We start from the raw sequence: 14,881 nt of genomic DNA, 5'->3' as shown, positions 1-14,881 counted from the left end.
GAAGATTGAGTATAAATTATCTCTTCATATATGCACACACACACACACACACACACACACACACACACACACACACACACACACACACATATTTAGCAGATTTTCTCACAGGTGCAGCAAAATGCTTACGTTTCTAGCTCCAACAATGCAGTAATAACTCACAAAACAAAACAATACAGACAAATCCAACACAGAAAAATAATGAAATTAAGAAATATCAGAACTAGCCATGTCAAAATCCAGAGATATAAATATACACACTATAAATATACACTCAAACATTAAGAATACCTTCCTAATATTGATTTGTACCCTCTTTTGCCCTCAGAACTGCCTTAATTCGTCGGGGCATGGACTCTACAAGGTGTCGACATCTTTCCCCAGGGATGCTGGCCCATGTTGACTCTAATGCTTCCCACAGTTGTGTCAAGTTGGCTGGATGTCCTTTGGGTGGTGGACCATTCTTGATGCACACAGGAAACTGTTGAGCGTGAAAAACCAAGCAGTGTTGCAGTTCTTGACACACTCAAACCGGTGCGCTTGACACCTACTACCACACCCCGTTCAAAGGCACTTGAATCTTAAGTCTTGCCCATTCACCCTCTGAATGAGGGGGGTGGAGAAACCTGGAGGGGGGTGGAAACAATCACACAAACATGCAACTTTTCTACCCTGTTTGGACAAAATAATGCTTAATGCTTTAACGGCAGACAAATCCCTAGGATACACGTACACAGACTAACGTTGGTAAACTTGGCTTCTGGTGAAGAGTCCACTGTACAAAGTTCATATAATGTAAATAATAGTTCATGTTGTTGATTGGGTCCTGATGTTCAGAAGAGGCTGTAATAGGTTAAAGTGGTACTTCTGACTATTCACAGCAGATTCAAAACTCTTCAACAGCTCCTTGATGGTACTGGCTGTTCAGGGTAGATATTCCTTACACGCAATGACTACATCAAGCTTGTGACTCTACAAACTCGTTGGATGAATTTGCAGTTTGTTTTTCATGTGTTTTGGGTTCTGTTTTGCCCAATAGTAACTGAATGGTGAATGGTGACTTGAGTCATTTTCTTTCTAAGTGAGTAGATAAGATGTGTGTGAACACTTCTAGATTAATCCTGATAATACACACACACAATACATCAGAAATCCACCTGGAGACATTACGGCATCAGTAATATTATCAGAGATATCGAGGCTACATTCTACCACATACGACCACTAGGTAGGGGTTTGCAGGACACTTTTTTATCAGAGAAACATTGGTGTAGTATGCAAGCTTTATTATGTACCATACCTGAGCTAATTACAGCCCGGCAATAAACAAGGGTTGATTGTGAAATGTTATTTTACCGCAACTCTCAACCTGCCCCCACTCTTACCTCTGTTCTCTTTAAAAAATATCTATATCTTTTTTTACTCAATCTCTTCATCTACCCCTCTCTTTCTGTCACCCTCCATCAACAAAATCGTCCAATGACAGTGCTCAGGGATAGGAAATGGAGGGTGATTCTATATTTAGAATCAGGGAAGGAGGGCAAGCTGAGGGAGAGAGGGAAAGAGAGAGAGAGTGAGAGAGAGAGAGAGAGAGAGAGATGAGATAAATCTGCAGTCTACTGCTGCCTCAGGACAGACACAGTCAGAGACAGTTTGAGCCACAGAGCGCGCTCAGAGACCAGCATCGCTGCTTCTCTTTTTTTAAAGCTACACAGCCAGATCTTATCTGCACAGACGTTCATTCACAGATTCTCCTGAAGAGTTAACGAGAGAGGCCACACGCTACAGGAGCAGAGAAAAGACTTGGATATACACCACACATTTTAATACAGGTGAGTCTGCAAAGCAGTTGTGTTAAATACCATTAAACCAACAGGCTTAACTACTGTATTAGGTTATACACATAATGCTAATATACAGGTAACTGCCAAAGTAATGGAAACACTTCAGTAAATGAGAGTTCTGGCGGCTCTGTTATGGTGATTTTTCTTTGCATGGTTTAGGTTCCCTCAACCCCTACGAGGACAAGGTAAACGCCAATAAATACACAGCGGTCTAAGGCACTGCATCTCAGTGCTGGAGGCGTCACTACAGATCCTGGTTAGATTCCAGGCTGTATCACAACCGGCCGTCATTGGGAGTCCCATAGGGCGGCGCACAATTGGCCCAGCGTCTTCCGGGTTAGGGTTTGGCCAGGGTTGGCCGTCATTGTAAATAAAAATTGTTCATAACTGACTTGTCTAGTTAAATAAAGGTTAAATAAACAATAAATAAAATCACCTTCAACCTATGGTGAAGCACTTCTATCCTGATGGGAGTGGATGACAATGCCTCCGTCCACAGGGCATGAGTCATCACTGAATGGTTTGATGAGCATGAAAACTATGTAAACCATATGCCAAGGCCATCTCAGTCACCAGATCTCAACCCAATTGAACACTTAACGGTGAATCTGGGGTGGCACCTGAGACAGTGTTTTCCACCACCATCAACAAATCTTCAAATTCTGGAATTTCTAATGGAGAATGGTGTTGCATCCCTCCAATAGAGTTCCAGACACTTGTAGAATCTATGCCACGCTGCATTGAAGCTGTTCTGGTTTGTGGTGGCCCAATGCCCTATTAAGACACTTTATGTTGGTGTTTCCATTATTTTGGCAATTACCTGTGTCTTTGCTATGTATAGGAAGAATGCTAGTCTGGTTCTGAGTCACTGTATACCAGCTAGGTGTGGTTCTATATTTAGCAGTTGTTCCAACTTGAAGGATACTGACAGAGGCTGGCTTTAGGGTTTGGCTGGAGCCATTTTTGACATTGAGGTTGGTACTGAAATACTCTGTGGGCTGCATTCAGGGCTGAAACAATATGGGTGGCATAAGAAAATATAGGCTACAGTATGTGGTTCTGGCTGGTTCTGGCAGGTTCTGGCTGGCTGGTCTGGTATCTTATGGTATTTATATACCAGTGTTTATGTAGCTATGGTCATGGTGTGTTTGTCTCATGGATCTATTTACACAGCTCCTTCTGAGGAAACAGAGGAGAGAAGAGGAGAGCGGGGATAAGTGTAAAGAAATAGAAGGATCTGTGGGGCTTAGGTTACCAGGTATAGAATGGTGTTAGGTTACCAGGTATAGAGTGGTGTTAGGTTACCAGGTATAGAATGGTGTTAGGTTACCAGGTATAGAATGATGTTAGGTTACCAGGTATAGAGTGGTGTTAGGTTACCAGGTATAGAATGATGTTAGGTTACCAGGTATAGAGTGGTGTTAGGTTACCAGGTATAGAATGGTGTTAGGTTACCTGGTATAGAATGGTGTTAGGTTTACCAGGTAAAGAATGGTGTTAGGTTATCAGGTATAGAATGGTGTTAGGTTACCAGGTATAGAATGGTGTTAGGTAACCTGGTATAGAATGGTGTTAGGTTACCAGGTATAGAATGGTGTTAGGTTACCAGGTATAGAATGGTGTTAGGTCACCAGGTATAGAATGGTGTTAGGTTACCAGGTAAAGATTGGTGTTAGGTTACCAGGTATAGAATGGTGTTATGTTAACAGGTATAGAATGGTGTTAGGTTACCAGGTATAGAGTGGTGTTAGGTTACCAAGAATATAATTGTGTTAGGTTACCAGGTATAGAATGGTGTTTGGTTACCAGGTATAGAATGGTGTTAGTTTACCATGTATAGAGTGGTGTTAGGTTACCAGGTATAGAATGGTGTTAGGTAACCTGGTATAGAATGGTGTTAGGTTACCAGGTATAGAATGGTGTTAGTTTACCAGGTATAGAATGGTGTTGATGGGGAGCATTGAAAGGAGCAGTTATCTAATATGATTAATCAGAGTATGCATAAGATACCCATTTCCCAAATGTCAGACCCCACGTCCATGAGGACAGTCACTCCGATATTATTCAAATATTATCTCTTGGTGACTGACGTATTTCTGTCCGTCTCTCCCAGCAGCCAAGAGTCCCATGTCCAAACCGGTGTCCCAGAAGAGGAGATTACAGCTGCCCACTATCAGCGAGGGCTACGAGGACCTGGTCAGAGACATGAACCAGACGAACCAGTCCAACACCCTTCACTCTGCCCGGCCTACCGCCCACCCAGGGCCCTGTCCACACACCCTCTCCTCAGAGGACTACCTGCTGTCCATCTGCCACCTGGCTCACCCCACCTCCCTTCACACCAATGGCATCATCAACCCTCACCAGCAGGTATCGCTGCACCAGAGGCCAAGGCTGCCGCGGCTTGCTGTGCAAGATGAAAACTCTCCAAAGACCACTGCACTTTGTCCCAGGGAAAAGTCCCATGGGAAGGACAGGCCTGGGATGTACTCTGACTTCATCACTGTATGCGGCAGACAGGGGAAAGATTCCAACTGCGATGAGCCTGAGTTTGGTTGCCTTGGTGCGTCAGACCCCTTAGAGTTCCTGTACGGCAGCCCCGCCCACTCCACCTGTCAATCAGGGAATTGGGTTTAAGGAGACATGGGGTGGTGTCTGAGGGCCAGTCCCAACAACGGACACACATTTACCCCTGCTCTTGCCTCTCTGACCTGCCCTCTGACTTCCAGCAGAATCGTAAGAGCAGCTGCCCTAAGTTCAGTGACACAGCAACCCCTGACTGTGGCTCCTCCCCCTCTGACCTCACCACACAGCCCCCACAGACATGCACACCTAGACAGGGATCTGCAGAACATCTACAGGCTAGGATAAGTAGTCCATTATTAAACAAATAAAAATAAGGGGGACGAAGAGAGGGAGAGAGAGAGTAAGGAGGAGGAGAGAGAGAGGGAGAGCTCTACGATAAAAAAATCTCTGATCTCTCAGTGGATCTCAGATTGTTGTTGTGTCTGGAAGGAGGCCCGTGTACGAGTTTGTATCCTCGCAGGTATATAGAGCTACCAGACACTGAACCTCATCAACAGACTATAGATCTTTGTGACATGAGATGTACAATGACAAGACACCACAGTTTCACTATAACAGTAGGTGCCTGCTGAATTGACACGATGGCAAATAGATGCTGATCTATGACAAATGGCACTGTATTATAGATAAAGATCTAGCCAATAGACTGTTCCAAATGAGACATATGGAACCAACAGACTTTTCATTCACCATAATATGTGAGATTGAGCCAAGAAAACAACATGATTAAGTATTGTGTATCTATGGTGTGCTTAAGGACATTTTCGTGTTGCTGTATACAATTAATTCATGACTGATCATACCTGCATACTTTTTTATACCTCTCTGTGTATCTGTAGAGTGAATTGATTAAAAAAACATGTTTTTAATACAGTGTCCGATGATTGTAAACCTAAGACTGTTTTCAGGGTGTGATCATTTGTTTGTGGGAACACGTGTCAGAAACCCAATATCCTCTGGTTCTGGCAATGGCTGAGTGATTCCGAAGAGGCAAATAGAAGCATTTTGATTCCAAGAGTGAAGAGGCACGCAGAACAAACAACAACCTGCTATATCAACATACAGACAAAAAGGCACAACAGAATTTGGATAAGGAGTTATTTCAGATTAAATATGCAAACAAAACAAGGCTTTAGTGTTAGGGTTATGGCTAGTGTTAGTGTTAGGGTTATGGCTAGTGTTAATGTTAGGGTTATGGCTAGGGTTAGAGTTATGGCTAGGGTTAGGGTTATGGCTAGTGTTAGGGTTAGGGTTAGAGTTATGGCTAGGGTTAGGGTTATGGCTAGGGTTAGGGTTATGGCTAGTGTTAGGGTTAGGGTTATGGCTAGTGTTAGCGTTATGGCTAGTGTTAGTGTTAGGGTTACAGTTATGGCTAGTGTTAGTGTTATGGCTAGTGTTAGGGTTAGGGTTATGGCTAGGGTTATGGCTAGTGTTAGGGTTGAGCCAGGGTGTGGACACAAAGCTAGGGTTAGGATTGAACCAAGGTTTGGACATGAAGCTAGGGTCAAGTTTGAGCTGGGGTGTGGACATGAAGCTAGGGTCAAGGTTGAGCCGGGGTGTGGACATGAAGCTAGGGTCAAGGTTGAGCCAGGGTGTGGACATGAAGCTAGGGTCAAGGTTGAGCCGGGGTGTGGACATGAGGCTAGTGTTAGGGTTATGGCTAACCTCTCAGGATCTGCCATGGCCAACCCTGGTAAGAATGAACCAGCAGAGGGCAGCCTGAGGACTCCTGATAAGAGACAACACTCAGACAGGTCCATTAACCAACCCTGGTAAGAATGAACCAGCAGAGGGCAGCCTGAGGACTCCTGATAAGAAACAACACTCAGACAGGTCCATTAACCAACCCTGGTAAGAATGAACCAGCAGAGGGCAGCCTGAGGACTCCTGATAAGAGACAACACTCAGACAGGTCCATTAACCAACCCTGGTAAGAATGAACCAGCAGAGGGCAGCCTGAGGACTCCTGATAAGAAACAACACTCAGACAGGTCCATTAACCAACCCTGGTAAGAATGAACCAGCAGAGGGCAGCCTGAGGACTCCTGATAAGAGACAACACTCAGACAGGTCCATTAACCAACCCTGGTAAGAATGAACCAGCAGAGGGCAGCCTGAGGACTCCTGATAAGAAACAACACTCAGACAGGTCCATTAACCAACCCTGGTAAGAATGAACCAGCAGAGGGCAGCCTGAGGACTCCTGATAAGAGACAACACTCAGACAGGTCCATTAACCAACCCTGGTAAGAATGAACCAGCAGAGGGCAGCCTGAGGACTCCTGATACGAGACAACACTCAGACAGGTCCATTAACCAACCCTGGTAAGAATGAACCAGCAGAGGGCAGCCTGAGGACTCCTGATACGAGACAACACTCAGACAGGTCCATTAACCAACCCTGGTAAGAATGAACCAGCAGAGGGCAGCCTGAGGACTCCTGATACGAGACAACACTCAGACAGGTCCATTAACCAACCCTGGTAAGAATGAACCAGCAGAGGGCAGCCTGAGGACTCCTGATAAGAGACAACACTCAGACAGGTCCATTAACCAACCCTGGTAAGAATGAACCAGCAGAGGGCAGCCTGAGGACTCCTGATAAGAGACAACACTCAGACAGGTCCATTAACCAACCCTGGTAAGAATGAACCAGCAGAGGGCAGCCTGAGGACTCCTGATACGAGACAACACTCAGACAGGTCCATTAACCAACCCTGGTAAGAATGAACCAGCAGAGGGCAGCCTGAGGACTCCTGATAAGAAACAACACTCAGACAGGTCCATTAACCAACCCTGGTAAGAATGAACCAGCAGAGGGCAGCCTGAGGACTCCTGATAAGAGACAACACTCAGACAGGTTCATTAATGATGCTACAGTTATGATGATACTTAGTAAATAGTCTCTACAAGCAGATCTATGGCTCTACATTTATTCACTGTATATACAAAGCAAATGGCTACACTTGTAGTCAGAGAGAAGCAGGACAAAACAATTTTCTCCACATAATGAGAGGAAGAGTATTACACACGCACAAGCACACACAGTCTAAGCATACACCACAGACTGGCAGGCATGCGCACACACACACACACTGTTTGTTTAACCTGATCAACCCCGTCCAAAAAAGGAATGAGATAAGGTGACTGACGTACATTATGTTTGTGTTTTGACTGACCTTGTGTGTTTGGTCATTTGTTATCTAGTAGATGAAAACACACATTTCAGTCCAGTTCTTTTTATTGGCATTTTCTTTCAGTTACAGTAAACAATTATTGAAGTACAGTACATTGCACATGTGGTTTTATACATTCGATATACCATGGGAACATGCTTTTTGAATGAGGTAGGAATGTATATGCCCATACGAAAATATAAAATACTTAAGTAATACTTTCATAATACAGTGAATGGCTTACACAGTCACATCCATAATTAGAGCAATAATAATCTGCCCTCTCCTACTGGTCTGTGGGGGAAGAGATGATGACGCTCTAGCTAAGTGTTCCTCTGTGTTTTCATTCTCTGTTGTTTCTGTATAGGAAGAGTGCTTTTGCTGTGTAGTGGTTTGGATTGGAGCTGTGGTCAGCTTTATACTGATATCCTGCTTTTGTTTTGAGCTAGGTGAGTGTCAAGTGTCAAATATCAAGTGACATTTAAGATGTTTCCAACGACGGCAGACAGTTACCTATACGGTATTAGTCCAAAAAGATAACAGACAATAAAACCAATGTATTACTTTAAAAACATCACTGTTTTAGTTTGATGTGTATGCCTTTTTGAACATTATTATTGTTCTTGATATGCAATACAAACGAAGCAAGCAATTTCTAAGTATGACCTCATCCTCCTTTGAAGTGTTTCTCCCCTCGCTCATTAGAATGAGACAGCAGGAGCATCGTATACCTTTGCTCACCTATAACTGGTGATCCGAACACGTAAACTTTGCATCGCTATAAAAAAAAAAAAACATGAAATATTCACTGGTATCTAACATAGAAGTGTGACCTGGCAGAAGGCAGCCTACAGTGGAGAAAGAGCAGGGTTAACTACGGCTACATCTGCCCACAGCAAATCTCTAAGGCCTTTTCTAACTGATTGGAAAACCAAGTCGGGATGAAAAACCAGACTACATGAGATTTGAGAGATATGACACAGACATACCCTCAAATCAGGCATGCTGTCTCTACTGTAGCTTTAATGGAAAGTGCGTCAAATACCCTTTTGTTCAAAGCACTGCTTTTTAAGAACAATGTGAACATTCAAGACAGGAAGTACCCGTCTAAAGCCTTATTCCAAATCAAAACCCCTATAAGTGGTCATTATGAAGTGCTTTTACATCCTGATGAAGTGCCTCTAGAGCATATGAGAGGCCTACAATTAACTTAAATGTATAAAGGCAGTGTGTGGCTAGTGGCTAAACTTACTTCACCACAGGCCTCCTCAGTCAGAATGGGCTTTGTTTAGATACTTTCCCTGCTGATGACGTGGATGTCGATTAAGGCAGCCCCCCACACCTGATTCAGAGGGGTTGGGTTAAATGTGGAAGACACATCTCAGTTGAATGCATTCAGTTGTACAACTGACTAGGCATCCCCCTTTCCTTTCCTTTCCAGTGTTGACCATGTGGAGATGTCATTCTCATCTCATTCCAATGTCTCAGTTGGTCAAAGCACTGTGCTTGAGTACGTCACCAAAGTTATGGGTTTGATCTTGCATACACATACACTGAAACCGACAATCTGTGTTACATGTGAAGCTTTGAATGAAAGTGCCTGCTAAATGACCTTAATGTTTACTTTAACGTTGCGCTATATCAGCTGGCCATAAGTCTCTTTCCCCCCTCTCCCATAACCTTGGTGTTGGTTGACCTACAGAGACATAAGGCATCTCATTTGACTTTCTCTAAGCTGTCATGTCACTTCCTGTGAAACTCCATCTACACTTCACTTCCCATAGCTTGTTCCAGACTCTTTTTCACCCAGGATGGCACCAAAGAAGACATTCCCTTTTAGTCCAGAACTGCGTTCACTCTGCAACTACAGACCAAAAAACAGGACCTGAAACTAACGTTTCCCCTTCTTTCTGGGGATATTATCTCTACATTTGTGACATAACCTTTACCAAAAACGTTTTTTTAAAGAGACAGGGAGAATGAAGAATGAATGAAGACCGAAAGACAAGAGTCTCTTCATAGTAGCTCCAAGACATTAACATTAATGTACATAATTTGTCCGCAGCATACCACCCTGCATCCCACTACTAGCTTGCCTCTGAAGCTAAGCAGTGTTGGTCCTGGTTGGGAGACCAGATGTTGCTTGGAATTGGTGTTGGAGGGCCAGTAGGAGGCACTCTTGCCCCAGATTGCCCTGTGTAGGGTACTGTCATTTGGCTGGGATGTTAAAGGGTGTCCTGACTTGCTGTGGTCAATAAAGACCCCATGGCACTTATTGTCAGAGTAGGGGTGTTAACCCTGATTTCCTGGCTGAATTCCCAATCTGGCCCTCATACCATCATGGCCACCTAATCATTACCAGCTTCCAACTGACTCATTCGTCCCCCTTTAACTATTCCCCAGGTTGTTGCTGTAAATGAGAATGTGACCTCAGCCCAAAAAAGTATTAGTCTCAATAAAATACTATGTAATGGATTGGAACACACAATTACAACAAATCAAGCATATACACAATGTGAGCTAGAGGCAAAGTTCTGTTTGTCAACTGACCTTAACACATAACCCAGAAAATGTACTCTTGGTGTAAAAATGCATGTCACGAGGTTTCACATTTTCTGAGAGGGAATAGAAAGGTGAGAATTGTAAAGCTTTTCACCACAGCTGCAGAGGCACTAGAGGTGTTAAACACACTGGCTCTGTTGACTAGTGGTGTGATGAGAGCAGAGCCGCAAAGAACTGGACTGGCTGATACCAAACTCGAAGTCCTCCTGATTTCAGAGTCCAGAAAGGCTGTTTTGATTTTGTCGGCACGATGCATTGATAATGAATGTGGCTGTGTTTTTACTGGTTGGTTCTCCTCCAGTCTTTGTCACTCAAACACCCCCATGGCCAACCACACACAGCTCCTGAGTGCCGCCCCCTTCCACTACAACTGTTGGAGTTTCAATTCTTAACAAGGATTAGTGACATTTGTTCAAACTGTTGTGTGGATTAGTGGCAGATTATATTTTTTCCAAAATCAAGGTCCTTATGGGAAACTTGTTTCTCACGAGGAGATGCATGTGTAAAACATTTCATGACAGTAGCTCAAACAGGACAGGAGATAGGAATTTTCAAAGTTTGGAATTTCAGTTGATTACTAGAGAGCCCCTCTTGGGCCAATCAGAGTATTTTTTCTAAATAATTGTATCTCTCCGGCAAAATGCATAATTCACCCGTTTCATCAAAATCTGTCCAGTGGTGTCCGAGACGTACGAACCTACGGAAACGGATCCTCACAGCCATGAAAACATGCAAGGCACGCACGCAACAAACACAAAAACATTCTAACACCCACATCTCAGACAAAAAAAGTATGACATTAAATATAATGCATATGATAATTGAAAATACTGTGCATCCCATTCATAGACATAGTAGTTCTAGCGGTTGAGATGATATTTCTATTTATTAAGTTCCTAATTTATTCTATTCAGTTACTTAACAGACTAAATTAACATCACTGTAATACTGAGAAATTAGAAAGAATCAATAAAAATATTATATATTAAGACATATATGCACTGAGTGGACAAAACATTAAGAACAATATTAATATCCTAATATTAAGTTGCAACCCTTCTTGCCCTCAGAACAGCCTCAATTCGTTAGGGCATGGACTCCTTTTGGTGGTGGACCATTCTTGTTACACCCGGGAAACTGTTGAAAAACCCAGCAGCGTTGCAGTTCTTGACACAAACCGGTGTGCCTGGCACCTACTACCAAACCCTGTTCAAAGGCACTTAAACCTTTTGTCTTGCCCATTCCCCCTCTGAACAGCACACAAACACAATCCATGTCTCAATTGTCTCAAGGCTTAAAAATACTTATTTAACCCGTCTCCTCCCATTCATCTACACTGATTGAAATGGATTAAACAGGTGACATCTATAAGGGATCATTTGCTTTCACCCGGATTCACCTGGTTAGTCTTTGTCATGGAAAGAGCAGGTGTTCCTAGTGTTTTGTAACTTCCCAGTAACTGATATTAGGGAGATGAACCACATCAACAAGGGAAGTTAGTTCCTTTGATCTGACTAAACAATATATTCAACTAGGATTTAAAGTGACTCAAAGTCAAATTAACTCCTATTAATCCTAAAAAAAATCATTATTATTATCCGCTCTAAAACTTGATAATAAGTGAGGTTGCAGAGTGAGGAGTGAAGTCGGTGTATAAGAAAGGGGTCCTTTTCTTGCTGTTGCTAGTTTCAGTTTGCCAAATCTGCTCCTGCCACGCCCTCTAGTGCTCACCCGGTGTCTCCTTGACCTTCCGCCACTCCCCCAGTGCTCTCTCCCGCGCTCTCTCTCTGTGTGTGTGTGTGTGTGTGTGTGTGATTGTGTGTGATTGTGTGGGCGGAGACAGGTGTGCTGGACTCAGAGCAGATCCCAACCAGCTGCAACCTGTTCAATAATCAAGACCTCTACAAATACTCAGTCCTGCCACTTCCACATGGGGGGTTAATATAAATTTGCACACATTTCTAAAAACCTGTTTTTGCTTTGTTGTTATGGGGTATTGTATGTAGCCTGATGAGAAGAAAAAAAACATTTAATCAATTAAAATAGAATAAGGCTGTAATGTAAAAAAAAATTGAAAAAGTCTAGGGGACTGAATACTTTCTGAAAGCACTGTATATCTCAGAAAGGCAAATGATGTTGGTGAGGTTGGGGGAAAGAATATATTGTGACTACTTCGGATGCAAGTCTAGCAGATACAGTATAGTTGTGTCCCAAATCATACCCCATTCACTATTTAGTACACTACTTTTGACCAGGGCCCATTGAGGTTCTCGTCAAAGGTATAGGGTTTCATTTGGAACGCAGACACGATCATACAGAATGCAGATGCCCTTTCCAGCATCCAATAAATCTGTGTTCTCTCCATCTTGTACAGACGTTCCTCTGCCTGAGGACTATCACATGCCATGGTCCTAGACGCTCCTACCCATGCTCACAAATATCACAGGGAACCCGATCCAGTGAGACGGACCGACCGTCGAGGTGCTGTGGTTATTTTGGATTTTGATATTAACCATGTTGAGAATGTGTTCCCATTCCATGGTGTAAGGGTTAGGGTTAGGGACTCTTGAGTTGTTTTTACACCCCATGGCCCCCAGACACAGACAATACACTTTCTAATGCAGTCTCCTCACTTTCTAATGTAGTCTCCTCACTTTCTAATGCAGTCTCCTCACTTTCTAATGTAGTCTCCTCACTTTCTAATGTAGTCTCCTCACTTTCTAATGTAGTCTCCTCACTTTCCAATATAGTCTCCTCACTTTCTAATGCAGCCTCCTCACTTTCTAATGCAGTCTCCTCACTTTCTAATGTAGTCTCATCACTTTCTAATGTAGTCTCCTCACTTTCTAATGCAGTCTCCTCACTTTCTAATGCAGTCTCCTCACTTTCTAATGCAGTCTCCTCACTTTCTAATGCAGTCTCCTCACTTTCTAATGCAGTCTCCTCACTTTCTAATGTAGTCTCCTCACTTTCTAATGCAGTCTCTTTCACTTTCTAATGCAGTCTCCTCACTTTCTAATGCAGTCTCCTCACTTTCTAATGCAGTCTCCTCACTTTCTAATGCAGTCTCCTTACTTTCTAATGCAGTCTCCTCACTTTCTAATGTAGTCTCCTCACTTTCTAATGTAGTCTCCTCACTTTCTAATGTAGTCTCCTCACTTTCCAATGTAGTCTCTTTCACTTTCTAATGCAGTCTCCTCACTTTCCAATGTATTCTCTTTCACTTTCTAATGCAGTCTCCTCACTTTGTAATGCAGTCTCCTCACTTTCTAATGTAGTCTCCTTACTTTCTAATGCAGTCTCCTCACTTTCTAATGCAGTCTCCTCACTTTCTAATGCAGTCTCTTTCACTTTCTAATGCAGTCTCCTCACTTTCTAATGCAGTCTCCTCACTTTCTAATGCAGTCTCCTCACTTTCTAATGCAGTCTCTTTCACTTTCTAATGCAGTCTCCTCACTTTCTAATGTAGTCTCTTTCACTTTCTAATGCAGTCTCCTCACTTTCCAATGTAGTCTCTTTCACTTTCTAATGCAGTCTCCTCACTTTGTAATGCAGTCTCCTCACTTTCTAATGCAGTCTCCTCACTTTCTAATGTAGTCTCCTCACTTTCCAATGTAGTCTCTCACTTTCTAATGCAGTCTCCTCACTTTCTTGTGCAAATCGGTTACAATCTTAGAGACTGAAGTTATCTTGTCCCTTCCACACTGATATCATGCATAATGTAAAATAACTTTCATTGCATCCTCCAAAGCTAGAGCTGAATTTATTGCTACTGTACACCAAGGGGATTAATGTTTTGTTTTTTGGCCTAGCACTACACAGTTGATTCAAATGATTAAAGCTTGATGATTAGTTCATTATTTGAATCAGCTGTGTAGCGCTACAGCAAAAAACAAAACGTGCTCCCGTTGGTGTCCCGAGGAACGAGTTTGGGAAACGCTGGGTTATAATGTCACCTGGATTCCTTGCAGTAAACTAAGAGGAGGGTGTTAATCATTTCATTATGTAGAAGCAGTAATTGTGTAGTAGCAAGTTGACTTTGAAAAGGTAAAAGGGGAGAATTGACTTTCAGGATCCAGTCAAGGTAAAAGTTATAATACAACGTTTTCGGGTTCAAGTGGTCGTGTGAAAATGCTAAAGGCCTGATGGTAAAAAGGCAAGTAGCTAAAAAAGCCAAGGACAATAGCATGTTGTTAGAGCATGTTGTTAGGCATGGCTCAAAGGCACAAATTATTCTACTGAATCTCAAAATGATATAGTCATTCTGAATTACCTACACATGCATCATCACAGACATTGGTCCATATGAACCTGAGACAACTTTCAACTGAACAATGAGAACAGTGACTACTTTGGGTACAGAGTGAAATTTAACAGTCTAGCAAGTTCAAGATTGAATTGTCAGTTCCCGAGGCCTATAATTCTGTGTCCTGACATCTGATACATAGATCAATGGTAAAAAACATGTAGACCTTTATTTCAGAACGTTTTAAGCTATGTGTAAGTAATTAAGCAGGCTAATCATATTATGATTATTCTATTCGAGAATATATGTGGTGGTCGTCGATCTTGTTCGTCGTCAGGCTGACCCCCTATATGTCTAAACCCCTATTTGCATTGGGGAAACTATGCTATTGTATGACTGTGTGCTGCCATCATTAAAGTTATGTGATAGTGGTAGAGAGTCTAAAGTAACTTTACAGAACTTCAACC

At 42.8% G+C, this 14,881-nt stretch overlaps 1 protein-coding gene across 2 annotated transcripts; it reads left to right on the top strand.

The window, feature by feature from the left end:
- The first annotated feature begins 1,163 nt into the window (after window positions 1-1,163).
- LOC149971572 (uncharacterized) lies at window positions 1,164-5,326 on the top strand. 2 transcript variants are annotated; one of them, XM_090219450.1, is made up of 2 exons: window positions 1,164-1,832; window positions 3,961-5,326. In XM_090219450.1, the coding sequence occupies exon 2, from the start codon at window positions 3,972-3,974 to the stop codon at window positions 4,479-4,481; it is 510 nt and encodes a 169-aa protein (XP_090075576.1). In that variant the 5' UTR covers window positions 1,164-1,832; window positions 3,961-3,971; the 3' UTR covers window positions 4,482-5,326. The 2 variants fall into 2 exon arrangements, with proteins under 2 accessions (XP_090075576.1, XP_090075575.1); XM_090219449.1 differs by having other exon boundaries at window positions 1,630-1,832; window positions 3,958-5,326.
- The last annotated feature ends 9,555 nt before the right edge of the window (window positions 5,327-14,881 follow it).

Source organism: Oncorhynchus mykiss, chromosome 25, assembly GCF_057628025.1.
Source record: "Oncorhynchus mykiss isolate SJ-2025 chromosome 25, ASM5762802v1, whole genome shotgun sequence".
Classification (NCBI taxonomy): domain Eukaryota; kingdom Metazoa; phylum Chordata; class Actinopteri; order Salmoniformes; family Salmonidae; genus Oncorhynchus; species Oncorhynchus mykiss.
This window is presented reverse-complemented; position numbering and strand designations above follow the sequence as displayed.